Source organism: Musa acuminata, chromosome BXJ2-6 (genome assembly GCF_036884655.1).
Source record: "Musa acuminata AAA Group cultivar baxijiao chromosome BXJ2-6, Cavendish_Baxijiao_AAA, whole genome shotgun sequence".
Classification (NCBI taxonomy): domain Eukaryota; kingdom Viridiplantae; phylum Streptophyta; class Magnoliopsida; order Zingiberales; family Musaceae; genus Musa; species Musa acuminata.
The window spans coordinates 3,900,197-3,917,160 of NC_088343.1; the positions used below are offsets into that span (position 1 = coordinate 3,900,197).

The 16,964-nt window shown below is 38.0% G+C and overlaps 2 protein-coding genes across 6 annotated transcripts; one reads left to right on the forward strand and one right to left on the reverse strand.

Moving 5' to 3' along the window:
* Nucleotides 1–65: 65 nt before the first annotated feature.
* On the reverse strand, nucleotides 66–6,165 carry LOC135614289 (probable serine/threonine-protein kinase At1g54610). Its single transcript, XM_065111477.1, has 7 exons — nucleotides 5,411–6,165; nucleotides 4,402–4,686; nucleotides 3,830–4,147; nucleotides 3,353–3,574; nucleotides 1,809–1,903; nucleotides 1,072–1,171; nucleotides 66–486 (listed from the first exon to the last, which is right to left on the reverse strand). The coding sequence occupies exons 1-7, from the start codon at nucleotides 5,780–5,782 to the stop codon at nucleotides 343–345; spliced, it is 1,536 nt and encodes a 511-aa protein (XP_064967549.1). The 5' UTR covers nucleotides 5,783–6,165; the 3' UTR covers nucleotides 66–342.
* A 1,878-nt stretch (nucleotides 6,166–8,043) lies between these two features.
* Nucleotides 8,044–12,512, forward strand: LOC135614290 (ras-related protein RHN1-like). Of its 5 annotated transcripts, none has more exons than XM_065111479.1 (7): nucleotides 8,044–8,215; nucleotides 9,271–9,348; nucleotides 9,437–9,604; nucleotides 10,526–10,574; nucleotides 11,004–11,077; nucleotides 12,072–12,165; nucleotides 12,229–12,512. In XM_065111479.1, the coding sequence occupies exons 1-7, from the start codon at nucleotides 8,075–8,077 to the stop codon at nucleotides 12,327–12,329; spliced, it is 705 nt and encodes a 234-aa protein (XP_064967551.1). In that variant the 5' UTR covers nucleotides 8,044–8,074; the 3' UTR covers nucleotides 12,330–12,512. The 5 variants fall into 5 exon arrangements, with proteins under 5 accessions (XP_064967551.1, XP_064967554.1, XP_064967550.1 ...); XM_065111482.1 differs by having other exon boundaries at nucleotides 8,044–8,211; XM_065111478.1 differs by having other exon boundaries at nucleotides 12,072–12,512.
* The last annotated feature ends 4,452 nt before the right edge of the window (nucleotides 12,513–16,964 follow it).

Here is a 16,964-nt window from a genome sequence, read left to right on the forward strand (position 1 = left end):
AATGCACCTTTCAGAATCGGTTGGTCCTGCAAAATATGATCTCTATTGCTTGACTCTTCCAGTGATAAGGTCAACCATCCAAGTATTAAGCCGAAGACAGACAAATTAGTCATGTCAATTACACAATTTATACAACTTATACACAGATGCCAAGTGATAGCAACACAAAAGATAATTGTGGATTGACATAATATGATTAGCAGAACATATAAACAGAAAGTATGGTAGTCTGGTAAAATTTCATATGTATATTGTAAAATTTCATATTGTATAAATTCCATCAAACATATGGAAACCTGTTGTGGAAGGAAGCCGGCATCCGACGCATATGCATGTTTTCCATCAAACATATGGACTGTAAGGAAGCCTTGTTCTCTGTGATTCTCTTTGGATTGGAGTTGACCCTTCAGCTTTGATACTAGAGGAAGAGCTTCCTGTGCTGCTGCCCGGTTCTTGGCTATCGGTGAGCAGATCTGTCGGTTTCTCCTATCGTCATAAAAGAAAGATATGAAAAAAAAACAAGTGACCAGAGCATCTGTGAAACAAGAGTTTCAAAGAAATAATTGGTTATTCAGTCCCGCTTTGTGTAATGCTTTCATAGAGACTCATCCTCTCCTTTGCAGAGGATGATTCACATCTTAAGTGGCTGCTTTCATATAGAGTTTCAAAGTCATACTTTAGGGAAGGTGCCAAGATGACCTGTTCCTTGCAGCCCGAGTCAAGAGGTGTCCACTTGTGTGCCTACACCAAGGCCTAAGGATGGTTGCCCTTGGCTTGGCCAACAAAGTCTTCCCCCATGTCTGGCCCTAGCAAGGCCGACGTATGGTTCTCTTGAGATAACAATATTAATCTAACGGCCTTGAATGATCATTACATATTGGAACCAAAACACGTTTTATATCTTACGAAGAATGAAGGAGACAAGTCAAAAGTCCAAATTGTAGACTAAAAGAACCTCTGTGGCTAGTGGTACGTAATCCGATAGAAGATAACCCACGGGTTGAGAGAAAAATACTTGCAAAGCAGTAGACAGTGCAGTAATGCTGTAGTGCTTTTTCAGTAAGATCTTACCTCTTTTGATGATCCAGAATCACTTTTTGTGTTCACAGTTACTAGTTTCCTTTCACCATCTCTTTGTCTTCGAGACTGTTGTTTCGAAGAAGCATTACGCCTGTAATAAATTGAAATGTACATGTCAAAACAAGATTCATGGGGACTTGAGATGCCACAATTAAAGTCACGCAATGACTTGATGGACATATAAATATTGCTTGCTAAAACTTGTTTTGCATCTTGATGGAAAACAAATTACCCAGAGCCTATCTCATTTTCCGCATCAAGGTCAGGAAGAAGTTTACGTCCATTTAAAAATGTTGAGTGAAACAAGAAATTCTTGGTGATATAGTATGTAACTAGAAATTCTGAATAAATAAAAAAAATGACATCAGAAAGCATTCGTCGAATCACAAATCGATGCTAAACTAAATGTTAAACATAGATGCCGTACTTATATCCAAAAGATGTTTTAACTAACTGTGGATACATAATTGTTGAAACAGGCTATGATACTTGATTCATATATGAGGCTTTGTGAACATGCATAAAATTCTGAGAGTCTAGTTACACATAGATGCACATTACTTTAATATAAGTACAGGGATCCACAATGAAAAAATATGGAGCAGGAATGAAGAAAATATCTTTCAATATAAAAGGATAAAAATAAAATTCATATTTTTGTTGAGCACATCATCGATCTGTAGGTGTTGAGGAATAGAAACACTACCCAAGAGACCAAATGAACTCACTTTCTTCGCTCATATGACTGAATTGGTTCATCAGCCTCTTTATACATTACAGGAAGGTCTGAAAGGTCACACGCCGAGGGCCTTGTGCTGAAAAACTGCGATTGTAGGAGCAAGTGATAACATTTATTTCGGTTTCTAGTCAATAAAAGCAAAATAGATTAAACCATTGGAGCTTAATGTCAAAGTAATTAAACCTGGATGTCTCTGACTCCTATCCAATATAATTGCTTCTTATATAAATCTAATTTGACGCATAGAAAAGGAAAAAAGATATCCATGATTGTCATCCAGTTTGTGACTTAAGACCATTGGTAGGTAAAGATCTCCATATGGTTTAAGTCCAAAATCAAAATAATATTAAACTACAGAGAGCAAGGATAGCACTTGCTATTGGGCCTATGCTGCATTGTATATACTGTCTAAACAGATAACAATGTGATCCACTAAGTCATCTACGAATAAGCCTTGGTGTCACGGTAAGTTCACTCCTCTGTAATCTAGGTTATCAGGGTTCCAAGTCATAGAAATAACCTCTTAGCTTGCAAGGTTAGGACTGCACACATTGACCCTCCATGAATTTCACATTGGCAGGAGTCATGTGCACTGAGCCGCCCTTTTTATTTGCCCAAAAGTAAGCTTTTCTCAAACACAAGTTCCTCATAAAAAGATGTCATGAATCATGAAATTGAGAGTTCTTTTACATGCTGCATTGAAGTTGTGAATGGTGTGCATGATCAAAGCTCTACAATTCCAATAGGTGAAAATGTTAGAATAATACATATGGATTTTATCATGCATTCATTCCAATGATAAAATTCTGGCTTATTTTAGTATAAGAACCTAAATTTTAGTCTGATTTTACTTGGCGGAACAATGCTCATTTCCCATAACTAACCTAAGTTTTTCAATTATGCAAACACTAATTTTGTTATGCAAGACGAGTTCCAATGATATTTCAATTCTGCATATGTAAGAATTGGATCATTATAGTCATTATTGATCAACCTAGTCATTATAATAGAATAGGTTTGTGATAGAATTAAGCAAGAATAACTAGTTCTGATCATAGAAAAATCCTATAATACAAAAGTGAAATTTGTAAATTACTTTCTTCATGGCCATTGCATCAATCTCCCTCCATCAATGCAAAAATTCTTGCTTAAGCAAGAACTTCACAAAGTTTATATCTTTGTATATGAGTTGTGACTAGAACAGTAAGACTCCAAAGTTGCACCAGGTTCAAATACATTGTATATGGTTTTCAAAGTGTCTACAGGTCCAACTCTAATAAAAGAAAAACTTAGCAGAACTAAAGATAAAGTGCATTACAGAAGTTTACCAAAGAAAAGGAGAAGTGTAGTTAAACCATCTAATGATGACTCTCTTTTGGCTGCTAAGTAGCAGTACCATGCTATGATTCCATGCCTTTTATGGTGGAAAAATAAGAAGATGCTCATAGCTAATATTACCTTATAAGCATTAAATTCTTAAGTTTCCCACATGTTCAGATCAATAAAATAATTTAATGACGAGTTAAAACTCACATCACTTTGCAAAGCAGATGCTGCAGTACCACGATTGGAGGGGTCTAGCGCAAGAAGCACCATCAATAAACTAAGGGCAGATGATGAGAAATCTCCAAAAGTTTCAACAATGCTTGGTTTGTAAGGCGGTGGGGGTTGGAAGATAGTAGCCAACTTTAACTTTCTCCAGTAGTCTTCTGATGGTGATCCACATAGCTTAAATATTTTATAGAGCTGTTCAACCTGAATAACCCAAAAGCATGTTAACTAATATTTTACATGGTGATCCACATAGCTTAAATATTTTACACTTGCTTAATGCCAATGATATGATTCACAAAATCAATTAATATTTAGTTTAAATGGTTGTCTAATTGATAAAAACACAAAATTGAAATCAATGCTTGGAATACACATATTTTTTCTTGTAATTTAGTGCGTGCTATCAGAAAATGATAATAAAATGAAGCAAAAAAAAAAAAGAAAAGATGATTGGACCTCATTCCTTCCGGGCATGATTGGTTTCCCAACAAACATTTCAGCAAGAAGACAACCAGCACTCCAGAGATCAATGCCAACTCCATAATCTGTAGTACCCAATAACAACTCAGGTGCTCTATACCAGAGGGTCACTACTCTGCTCGTAAGTGAACATTTCTTGTTAGGATTATAAAAATTTGCAAGGCCAAAATCAGCAATTTTCAGCACTCCATTTTTGTCAATCAATAAATTGGAACCCTTAATGTCCCGATGTAAGATTCCCCTCTCGTGACAGTGCTGTAGACCAGAGAGAATTTGCCGCATATAACACTTTACCTGCAGAAAAAGATAGCAATGCAGTCTTCATAACTCAAGTATTTGCAAGAATATCAGAAATAAGAAAGGCAAAATGATCAGGAGGAAGAAGGTTTCAGGGGGAAGGGATGCGAGTGCTATATGGGTTGCAAGTATGTTACTAATGCAGCATAAGGCTTCAAGGGTAAAGGAAGTATTATGCTGGTGATTCAGATAAAAAGTTTCATCCTAATTTATCACTAAACATGATGATATACAATTTAAAGTATAAAAACCTGTGGTTCAGTGAGTCTTGCATCAGAGCGTGAAATAACCCTTGCTAAATCAGACCGCATATAATCAAAGACAAGGTATAAGCTGTAATGCATTCTCGAAGTAGCAAGCCCTTCAAGTTTAATGACGTTGGGATGGTCGAGCTTTTGCAGTATCATAATTTCTCTTGCCATGAATTTCACACTCTCAGATTCTGATGTGTCAAAGCGAACCTTCTTTAAGGCAACAATTTTTCCTGTATCACGATCTCGAGCTTTGTACACATTGCTATATGTCCCCTGGCCTACCTAAAGCAGCAATGGAAAATATCAACGGTTAGCTAATTGTCAAATATCAAAGTACTTGTGATTACAAGGAAATGAAACTACAATACAAGTGTGGGCATAAATAATCTGCAATCTTGTTTCACCGTAGCAAACTAGTATTTTAGGACATGCAAGAAAATTATCCTAAAGCAAGGTTGCAACCTGGAGGGATGGCAACGAATTCTCAGAAAACATGTCAACAAATAAATTACAGTACTATGGTGCATTAGCCAAACAAATTTGATGAATGTATGATGAAATTGATGGAGATTATGTTCACTACTTGTAAGACTTCCTCCCTTTTATATCATCATACTAACTCCAAAGATGTCCATATAGAGATTGCCAAGATTCTTCTGATCAACAACAAATCAGCCATCCCAGCAATTTCCTAAAACTAGTGGATACTAAGCAAATGTATTGCAGATTGTTGCAAGAAAAACTGAAATGCTTGCCATATGCGTGGTGCTTTCCTTAGTGGTCCTGGTCATCAATTAGCATTCCTATAGAGTTGACAAGAGCTAGACAATTGATATAGCTGAAATTTGATAACCATATGTAATTGCATTTCATAGATTCTATCAAAAGTTTCGTAAATAATAAAGGTCTTGAGGTATTCAGTAAAATAAAAAATCATATAGCTGAAAGTTTGCCCGTTGTTGGCACTGCAGGAAGTAATTCGAAAAACCCCCAATAAGTAAAATACCTTATCAAGTTTTTCGTAGGAATCGGCACTCTTTGGGATCAACCCGGCGAGCATCTCTGGTGGAACATTGTTGACAAGCCAGCGAGGCCATCCATCGACCAACTCATCTGCGTCACCGACCACCGGCTTCACCAGTTGGGTCGGCGGAAGCAAGGTATTTTCAGGCACTACTGCCTTGCCCTCGCTTTCTTCTTCGCACATCACGACCGTGCCGTGTGCTCCGCGGCCCGGCGGCGGCCGGATGACCAGGGGCTGTCGCTTGTCGTCGTCGCGTCGGACGGGGAAGTAGTCGTTTTCGTGCATCATCACGTTGAGGTGGCTCTCTCCGAGGGGAGAATCCATGGAGGGGCCCTTGGCCTGGATGCAACCCATGACGATCGAGCGGCGTGTGGTTCCACCGAAACGGGTGTCGGGCGACGGGCGACACGAACGAGAGAAGGCGGAGACATGGAGGAGGGAGGGGGAAGAGAGAAAGAGGGAGACGGTAATATGGGGAGTTGGGCCGGCTACGCTTGGCGTTGCAATCCTCGCCGACTTTGTCTTCTTTCTCCTCTCGCTGCGGATGGATATTCTCCGTCGCTTTCGTCGCTCCCGTTTGGTTCTTTTCGTCGCTGCTGTGCACGCTGTCACCAGGTGGAGGAGCAGAAAAGAAGCAGGGAGGATGCGTGTGGCCGTGTTTGGAGACGAGAGATCGCCCGGAGACGGCCTCGAGCTTCGGCGGGAGCAGTTGACGACTGCCGTCCCGTCTTTGCTGCAAACACTTGGTGAGCATCAGCCCGACTTATTATTATTATTAAAATGCGTTAAAATAATCTAATAAGAGCGATTTTTCATAAAATACTATTACAGTATATCCTCCAATCAAAAATAATTTTTGCACTATATATATATATATACATATATATTTTGGAAGAATAATAATATAAAGCTTTAAATTAATAAACCAACACATTATAAGTCTTCTAAAGAACACTATAATCATATCTTAATTAATTTAAATCCTCATAAATCGTAATTATTAACTTTAATATGTTTAGATTTTATAAATTAATTTGTATGAGTGTTTGAGTAGGTTTTATGAAAACTAACAAAGTCTTTTTCAAATTTTTTATTAACTCTTTTCCTACTTAGTTTTGAAGTTATATTTATATATCTCCAAAAACCTTATAACATTTAAATCCATTCATTCATCACGGGAAAATGGCAATATAAAAGAAATATGTCGTTTTGAATGAACTCTCGAAGGATATTATAAAAATAAGGAGTACTATCCAATAATAATAATTAAAAAAGTAAGGGTTGTGCATTGATATCATCCCATGTTGATTACATTTAACGAGATTAAGTTCACTAAATGCTACCATAATCTGCTGATGTTATTTTCTTCCGAGAAAAGAAAAAAATATATTAATTAAAAATATGGGCTAATTACATATTATATTATCATATAGTTAGCTACCTTTATTATCTCGTTCCTTACGTTTTAAAAAATCCTTATAGTTCCGAAAGTCAAATATATAGGTCTATTTACTTTAATAACATTAGTTTTATCATGAAAATAAAAGATAAAAAATATAATTTTAATATTCGATAAGAAACAATATCGGTGATGGCGGACGGTGGTGCCACCGGTATCAACGTTGATGCAGTTGCTTAGTTACCTCCAACAACAATATGGTCCACTCTCACCACGACACCACTTGCGGAGGCATCGTCGACCTCATTGTCTCCTGTCTCACGTTGCTCTATATTTGTGTCAATGCTGACATAATTGTTGAGCAGCAACTACGTTAGCGTCGGCACAGATGGTGGTGGCTGTTGTGATGTTTACGATAAAGATGGTGGCCACATCGTCGTTAACCCATTGGGTGGATACCAGCATTGACTCGAAGCTAGGGTCGTCAGAGCTCTTATCGCTCCCTCAACTATTGCGTCAACTCCGACATAACCTCTCGCCAAGCAACCCTTTCGCCGCTCCACATCGACGTTGATGCCAGAACTGATGCGGTAGCGGGTAGTGCAGTAAAAGCTCCGACATCTACATCAATATTGATGCAGATGTTGAGGGAAAGGGTCGTTTGGTGAGAGATGGTGCCGAAACTGATGCGATAATAGGGAGAGTGGTAGGAGCTCTGGTGACCCCAGCTTCGAGCCATGTCAGCCACCACCATTTGCATCAACACTGATATAGAGCAGTGCGAAATGGGTGATGATGAGGTCGACGATGCACTCCTCGTGGAGACAAGTGGTATCATGGTGAGAGTGGACCTTATTGTCTTCAAAGGTGACTAGATAGCTGTGTCGGTGTCGACACCGACAACATCGTCCACCATCGAACGTAAAAATTAATATTTTTCTTTTGTTTTCATGTTTTAATTGATAAAACTAACGCGTTATAGTAAATGAATCTAAATATTTTACTTTCATAATAATTATAAGGATATCAATATATATATTTTTTAAGATGATGGAACGAAATGCTAAATACAGATAATTTTAAGACGTGAAACACCTCTCCGATATTCTACTCATGTTACAATAAATCTCAGCCTCACATCAAGAATCAAGCGGCCAGGAATTGAAGATGGGATTCAAAGCAACTCGAGCGAAGGAAAACGACCGAACATTCCAAAGCGCACAACGCTGCACACCTACCGTTCCTTGATGCTGTCTCGAATCCTTCTTCATCTTCCCTCCGACGATGACCTACCTCATAAAGCTTCCTCAACACATCCCTTCTCCCTTTTGCTGGTGTTGATCTCATGGCCCGGATGGGGAGCAACAACATACAAGCCAAGCTGGTGGGTATGTCTTCCCTTTTCTCTCGCTCTGGGTCTAAAAATCCTGCCTTTTCGCTTAATCTATTTGTCCTTGTTCTGCCTGCTCTATCGACGTCTTCATGGTCCACGATAAGGGTTCAAGATATCACGCCATAGAGAAAATAATGGTTTAAGCAGATATGACACTGATAAATCGATGTCTGAGTATGTTAGATTTTGTGTATATTAGTTTGGGAGATCATAAGAAAGGTGTGATCATCAACTATGTTGAGATCCGATGTTCTGGTGGCATCTGAGATATGATGGTGGGGCTTTATTGTAGTTGTTGTGATGAGAATGATCATTCATCCTTATGAGATATGTAAAGGGAAAAGATCATTAATTGAAACAGAAGAGAAATAACAGTGAAAATAGTCAGGGATGAGGTCATTAAGGTTTATGTTCCGGACGGTGAATTGCTACACATAAAACAAAATGTTGTGCAATATATCGATTCATGTGGGTAAGTATTCAGTACGCATTAATTCCTATTACTTCTTTATGTAGAGAAAATGCTGTGTAATTGTGTGAAAGAACTGTTTGAAGGAAGACTTCACTGGTAAATGGTTTTAGTGGCAAAGATGGGGATGCAAAGTTTATTGCGGCAAAGATGTCATAAGTTAGGAAAATATGGAAATAGTCATTTACTAATCATTCTGCAAAGAAATTGAATGTTCAGGATCCATACTTCAGAATAAGGCCAAAAGAAAGTAGGAAATGCATGCACTCATCAGTTCTCCCAGGGGAACTTTTGTAAAGCATGTTCTTCATGACATCAAGTTAATTGTTGCTAGAATAGTGTCCAGAAAAGTTCTACTAGCAACTTCATTGTTTCCTTCTGATCTTGGATCCTAATAAATATAATTTGTGTTATTTTCATGGAGTTGTGATACTGAGAAAACATTAATATACTTTTGGCTATATTCATTCATATATGTAGGACTACCTCCTAAAGTTTATTTCCCAAATTTTAGAAAAACAGTGGATCGATTGATGGTGCCGATGATAATAGTAATAATAATAATAAGAAAGTTTTCACAGGTGCTTCTTGGAGATATGGGAACTGGAAAGACAAGCATAGTGCTGAGGTTTGTCAAAGGCCAATATTTTGACTCTCAGGTTTACAAATTTTTACTATCTTTGTTGATTTGATCTGAATAATTATTAGAAATAGTACTCAGAGTAATCAAGGATGCTCAATTTTCAGGAATCAACAATAGGAGCTGCATTCTTCTCTCAAGTCCTATCACTTAATGAGGGTATTGTAAAATTTGATATATGGGACACTGCTGGGCAAGAACGATATCGTAGTTTGGTCCCCATGTACTACCATGGTGCAGCTGCAGCTATCATTGTCTATGATATCTCAAACATGGTATACATTTTTGTTATATTGATGAGATAAATGAGATAATTCCTTCCTGTACTACTGCTACAACAATCTATCTATATATCCCCATAACTGGCATGAACTTTAGGTCTATACTGAACAATCAGCACCAGATATTTCCTCCACATTGTTCGACTACCTAAATATGTTGGACAGTTAGAATGGTCCAGACATACAGTAACCTCCATGTCTATTCCCTTATCTATTGAGAGGTACATGTACTCTCTATATTCACCCAAATATGGAAGTTTTCTTCATACAAAACCTTGTAGTCATGCATGTTTGCAGCATCAAAAGAGGTATCTGTGTTCACTACCAATACCACCACCATCATCGTCCTGTTGATGGACTGTAAAATGTCAAAGTTGAAATGTCACATGACTGCTACAAACATGGTTCACTTCTTATCAAATTAGCTTAAGCTAGCATATGCACATCATGCTAACTGTTATTTTACTGCTACAAACTTTAACTGCTTTAGTGGAAGTTTGTGTTGAACTGTGATTTAACTGCAAAAAAGAAAATTTTATGTTCTTGCAGTTTCTCTAATTCTTAGATATTTGGGGAATGGCTGATGTACACAATCTTGAGATGTATATGTGATTAGCTCTAGAACTCTTTTGCATTAAACAAAAATGTGTCTGTTCATGCATTACAATCCGAGTTCCAATATTTAGATTAATAACTTGTATTTTAGTTATAAGTCTTCACCTTATATGCTTTTAAATGGCACATATGATTGCATTAGTTATGTGAGATTTCATATTTGGTCATTTTATAGAAACTTATGTATCATCAGAACGGATCATATTCTTTCAAGAATCACTCTGTTCCTTGATTCATTTGCTTTACACTGTTGATATTGATGATTATGCTGAATTCAAGAACATGTTTCTCCTGCCTCAGGATTCATATGTTAGAGCAAAAAAGTGGGTTCGAGAACTCCAAAGACAAGGTGACTTAGTATTACCTTCGATGTGCATTTTGCCATAAATTTTAGTTATATGCAACAATGTCAATTCTTTGCTCCATACTTCAAAGTTGGTTTTTTAGCTTTAATTATCTATCATGCTTATAAACCATCAATCGGTTGAACTGACATCTTGTGTTTTCATTCACATTCTACATATGAACTTGCAGTTACGCCTTTGATAATGTTGTTAGAAATGTAACCTAAGCAAAATTTGTGTTAACTAGTAAACTTGAACAAAATATTATATACTGTGGGTTTTTACTCAATATGTATCTTGAATGTTTCTTATATGCTGCTCCAACAGTCAAACTATTTCATTGTATATGAATTTTGTGATCTCACCTTGTTTAATTGTTTGTGTTCTGCTGAGTCAGCATCACATATAACTCAAACAAATCTACTCTGTTCTAGGAAACCCATATCTGATAATGGCATTGGTCGGGAACAAGATTGACTTGGAGGCAAAAAGGAAGGTGGAATCTGAGGTAAATAAGGACTTGTTTTTGTGATGTACACACTTTAGTTTCTTCTTTTGTTACCTGTGATGATCATGAAGCATGAACTTCAAATTACCAAAAAGAATGAAGATTAAAATTGCTTAACAATCACCTGTCTTTTCAATTGAACAAATCATCTTCTTCGATGAGTGACTGGCAAAAAAGGGATTGACATTCCAAATGAATTATATGTTTGTGTATTTTCCACAATATCTTGTATCATCATTTTTTATTGTACCAATTCATTCTTAGGCTGTTTATATCTATGAGAAAACCTCCAGTAAACTTATCTCAATTGACACCTAGGCTGGGCTTAGTTTTAGCCTGCACCATTGAAACTGCACAAATAAAACCAAATGTGCCACTATGGAAGAATAATACTTGATAATAGCAGGTTTCAGCTTATGCTGCCAAGGCTGTTCATTGGATTTAAGGTCCTATGAAGTAAACATACATTGAAACACTAAAACAAGCAAACCACTAGCCAAATTCACTGGAATAAGTTGTAACTCACACATGCACTAAATATAAATCACAATCTAGTCTAATATATCAAAAAATCTTTATCAAACCAAGATGGCTCCAAACCAGTGGATGGACAGACTTTGATGAAGACTAATTTAGTTTAAGAATACCTTTTAGAGAATCCACATATCATGCCACACACACACGGAATGTTTCAACAGCCAGTCATAGTCAACGAAAGATATAGATATTTCAAATAAATCAATTAAATATATGCCTAATCAAGCAATGGCAAAGAAGACAGTTCTGTGCACATGAATGGGTAATTTATCATGGAATGTAGCAGATGAATGGACAATTACAAACAGTGTGTGCATCCTAAGCTCCATGAGATTTGCATTTTTATGATTTAGCATCGTAAGTCCATACCGTACCTGTGTTGCTGTGCTACTTGTGAGGCTTGAGCATATGAAATACTTGATAGATATGTGGTGCTGAAACTTTGGCTTCTTCTCAGGAAGGCTTGCAATATGCCCAAGAGAATGGGTTGTTCTTCATTGAAACTTCTGCAAAAACAGCAGAGAACATCAACGAGCTCTTCTATGAAATAGGTAAACTTCTCTCTCACCATCTCAATGCATTCCTAATAACATGCCATCTTTCATCCCTCACAGCCAAGAGACTTGCTAAAGCCCGGCCACCGCAGTCATCCGGGATGAACTTGTCCAATGAAACACAAGTCAGGGAGAGAAGGCTGTTCTGCTGCTCGGGATGATCACATCCATGACCAACTTGATGCATTGATCTTGTCCAATCAAACTTTGATCTTGTTACTTGTAAAGGTTTAGAAAGCCAACGAGTCAAGATGCCTATCTGTTTTAAGTGTTGTCCTGCATGAACTCAGTTGATTGTGGCATCATAACATCTACATTGCAAAATTAGCCATGTTACACCTGCACAGGCAACTCTCATGCTCTCAGAAACAGGACTTGGTTTGGTTGAAGTACATGTAAGGCAAGTATGCCATTTACCTGATGCAAAAATCTAAACATCAAAATCAGATGAGTCTGCCACATCAGGAAAGCAAGTCTGTGCTGAGTGGGTTTCATCATCATGTTTCTAAATATCGATTGGTATGATGTGTATTTAGTAGTATTTACTGATCCAATTGTGAACCGATATCAATTCATATGTTTAATTATAAGTTATGATTATTTAGTCGATCTTTATACAAAGAAGGCTTAAGACCTCTTTGTGTTATTCAAATGGTTTGTAAAAAAATTAGTCATCATCTAGTTGTTAGATTATGTGATTCTAACTAATTTTAATTGAAATATATGAAAATTCTAATTAAACTTTGATTAAGATTATCAATCAATAAAAAAGAAATGTAGATGATCTTGATAAGAGTGGCTATTCTCATTATTCCTTCTAAGACCTCATCTCGCCTATAGACAAAACCTCTAAAAATCTAGATACATAAAATATAAAAATTTATTCTTGATCTTTCAGTTAGTCCAGACTCTATTATTAATCATGATTCTACGATAGATAGGAAAGAAGAGAATGAAAATCTAATTTTCTTCATATAGATTGATGCTGGAAATTTGGATTACTTAGTGTCTAACAGTTTAGAAAAAATATATACAAAAAGTTTGGATTACTAACATGAGAATATTAATATAGATATATATAGAGTTACTAGAAAGATTATAAAAAATATTTTTATTCATGAGTGATTATGTATCGAGGATAAGATGAGAAAATCCCACTTAAAATGGTATAAGCATATATTAAAAAGACCTCACAATATAGTAGTTAAAAGAGATAAAATAATTAATATTAATAGTACGATGAAAGATAAAGAAATACTTAAAAATACTTTAATATAGGTCGTACATAAAAATTTAAGTGCTTTATACTCCATTAAATATATATATTTTTATATATTTCAATAATCGTAAAAAAATCCATATAGCTGACCCCAAAGATCCTCGTGCGAGGGTTTGTTATTATCACTCACAACCCTAAACTCGATCACTCCTACATCATCTTTGGTTGGTCAACTCTCCATCCCATGACCGGCATCCGTCGAATCCGTCATTACCTCTGTGCAATATAGGATGAAGACGATAACAAATCTAACATAGGCTAACGGTAAAATAATCATTGTTTAAAAAAAAGGTGCTATATGGCAATTTTTCAATATAGAAGCGGTCTGAGAAAATTCTCAAATTTAAATTTTTTTCTAAGAATTCATCAATTATTTATTTATTTTTCTTAATTAAATTCCTTTCAGCTAATAGTTTCTGCTCCCAAGACTTCTGCGTGACTGAAGACAGCCTTTTAGGTATACTTTTTTATCTTTGCACCAATCTTTCCCATCTCCTATCTCCCATCTCCTTTCTCGCACCCTCCCTATCCTCGCGTCTCCGTCTCTTTGAGCTGCGCCGAATCGATCAAGACGCGTTTGGATGAGTTCACATGTGGTTTGGAAGTTTGCCCTGCCGACACACCTTTTCTGGAGGGGTCGCCTTTCCTTTACACGTAACATTCATTCCACATGGGGAGCACTCCTCACTTGATGAGGGAGAACAGTCGAAGAAGCTCCACAACTCAGTCAGCAACACTTCCTCGATGGGTTCCAAAAGTCACTGATTGAACGTCAACCACCGTAATGTCTTTTCAAAGAGATTATTACACTCTAGCATTCACGATTTGATAATTTACGGATAGTAACGATGACATAAAGGTTTATTTCGGAATTTTATCGTATTTGAATCTGAATAATCACAAGGAACATAGTACCTAGTGGCTGATGAATCACCACAGCTTGGTCCACGGGTCGATGTTGGAAGTCTTCTGTCGGCTAAGCTAGCTTCAGGATCGATCGGGTTCTCGTGACGGGGGCCTTGATCGGCGTTCTCCAGTCCGAGATAGCTCGATGGCGCACCGCGGGGACACCGGTCCTCGAATTCTGAGGTTGGGTTGCTTTCCTGCAAAAACGATCTTCGTCGGGTGATCCCGACTTTGGTCCCTCCGACGAGCAAGTTAGTAGTAGGTTTTGTTGTTTTTCTCTTGCCCCCCACTAGAGGCCGGGATCGAGGTTTTTATACTATTGTAAGAGGGTTGGTCGTACACGGGTTGGCGTGGTGGGCACAGCACAGTATCAGTACGGATTCTGGCTCGACGTGCAGGGCATTGTCGTCCCGGGATTACCAGGATCAGACGTGTCTAATAGTGTCTTGGGAGCACGGATTCTAACGTGGCATGTGGCATTGGTTGTGACATATCCTGGGGGAAAAGTATGCCTTATCACGTAGTGATGTATTGATGGTAGACACATCAACGTTGGGTTTTGATGACATCTTTTGTCATCACTGCTCTCGTTAGGTTTTGAACAAAATGTGTTACTAACTACATCAGTAACTTTGGTAATAGTCAAGAAACAATGTTTTGACACTAATTAAAAAGATATTTGTTCATGCTTATGAAGTTTATGCAATATACCAAATGCGTATAAGACCTATAATTATTATTTTTTTAGGACTATTGAGAACAAAAAAGATAAATTCCAAGTTTTAGGGACAAAATAACATGTAGTATCTTGATTATTTCTCTTAATTATTGTTTGTAAATCTTACACCGTGGCCGAAGAGTTTGTACGGCTTGCTCTGATTACCAATGTCCAAGATGTCTCTGGGATGATATCTTCGTCGGGTCTGGTTGAACTCAGGATCGGTCGAGTTGCACTTCTGCAACGAGTACGCTCACTCTTATTATCGTCGGATCCCTACACACTGGCGTAGGTCGGGGTGGGAGGGGTATCCCGACTTAGGCCTCTCCATCCCAAGCTTCCGGTATGTATGGAACGACGCCATGCGACGCCATCCCAAGCTTCCCGGAACAATCCTTGTCGGGATGGCGTCGGGTCGTGTGGCCCCAGATGACGCGGGAGAGGAGCGGCCATCGTCTCAAATTCCCAATGACGCATCCGACGTGGCGTCACGTCTTTCTCCGGAGGTTCCGTGCTTACGTTGATATGGTCGGAGGTTGTGTTCATGTGGGGAAATCCTATGCTTTATCAATTATCACTCGCCAAAATCTTACAACAGATGCACTTTGTGTTAGAAAAAATGGACAAAGGTTACATGAATGACTGTAGTTTTCACTTAAAATTAAAGTTGCAATTATTGTGCATGTAATATTAGTGCATTAATTTATCGATATATCATTAACTACACAAGAACCATGCAACTTAGATTTTTGGCAACAAGGTTGGACAAGGATGATACTGATAATGAGGGACATGATCATGGAACCAACAAGGTGAGACAAGGATGACATAAACACTGATAATGGTGATGGATAGGGAAGACTAAGACATCATTAAAAGGCCTTTAGTTTTCGTTTTTCTTTTGGCTGAATCACATGACACCATGATGGAAGTGAAGGATGGGTCGACTCTATCAAGAAAATAGAGAGAGAGAGAGAGAGAGAGAGAGAGAAACATCACATCAGAAACAATTTAATTCTTGATTTGTTGTACTTTTCGAAAAAATATTCTCCATATATTTCAGAAAATCTGGTGGTTAATACTGTATCATTCTTTCATATACTTTCACTACTGAAAGAAGAAAATGGTACTTTAATGGTTCCTTTATTTGTCATTTTGGATCTTTAACGTGAAAAATTCTCATACTTTTCTTCAAATAAAATAATATAATCCCCTCTCTGTCCCATTGAAGAATATGATTTTGATATATGGAGAAAAGCTGCTGGTTATATTTTTCCTGTTTACATTCCTCTACGCATTGGTTTTAATCCCCTCACGTTTGCAGTGTCACTGATACGTTGCTGCATGACTGAGTTACCGGCCAAGATGACAAAAAGCAGTGATGTGAACGAATGCGTTGGCAATAAAACCATTCAATAGTTTTGCTCAGCTGTTTTGCTCAAAGAAAACGTTCATCCCACAATAGCTGGAACCCTCGGAAGGCCTTCATGATTGAGCTGCTCACTGTGGACGTGTGCGGTGTGTCCCGCTGACGAGAGGAGTCTCGGCTTTTCCGTGTCCTTCCCCCTCACTGTACTCCTTACATTTACCATCGCCATGGAGTTGAGCTGAATCAGGCCAACGGTGATGGTACTGCGGTGTCTCACCTGACGAAGGAGAACAACCCAAGTGAAGCTCTTCTTTTCGTGCAGGAGTCACGGGTTGCACGTACGAACCCTACTGGTGACGCGACAGGAAGCAACTGTTCTTGGAATCATGGCTTCTTCCCTCACCCTCGAGGCCATGCACCTACTTCCAAACTCGTACTGCCACCTACTGTTCGCCTTGCAGAAGCATTCTGCGTCACACTTCATTCTGCTGTGTGGACGGTGGCTTGCACTGTTCGTTGTTACA

Bases quoted from the DNA above. Each gene is read 5' to 3' on its own strand.
- LOC135614289 (XM_065111477.1), bottom strand. From the start codon at position 5,782: ATGGGTTGCATCCAGGCCAAGGGCCCCTCCATGGATTCTCCCCTCGGA. The intron at 3,575-3,829 runs GTCCAATCATCT...TGGGTTATTCAG, and splicing joins TCATGCCCGGAAGGAATGAG to GTTGAACAGCTCTATAAAAT. The intron at 1,172-1,808 runs GTGAGTTCATTT...AATTTATTACAG, and splicing joins CAGTCATATGAGCGAAGAAA to GCGTAATGCTTCTTCGAAAC.
- LOC135614290 (XM_065111478.1), top strand. From the start codon at position 8,075: ATGCTGTCTCGAATCCTTCTTCATCTTCCCTCCGACGATGACCTACCT. The intron at 9,349-9,436 runs GTTTACAAATTT...CTCAATTTTCAG, and splicing joins GCCAATATTTTGACTCTCAG to GAATCAACAATAGGAGCTGC. The intron at 10,575-11,003 runs GTGACTTAGTAT...ACTCTGTTCTAG, and splicing joins TCGAGAACTCCAAAGACAAG to GAAACCCATATCTGATAATG.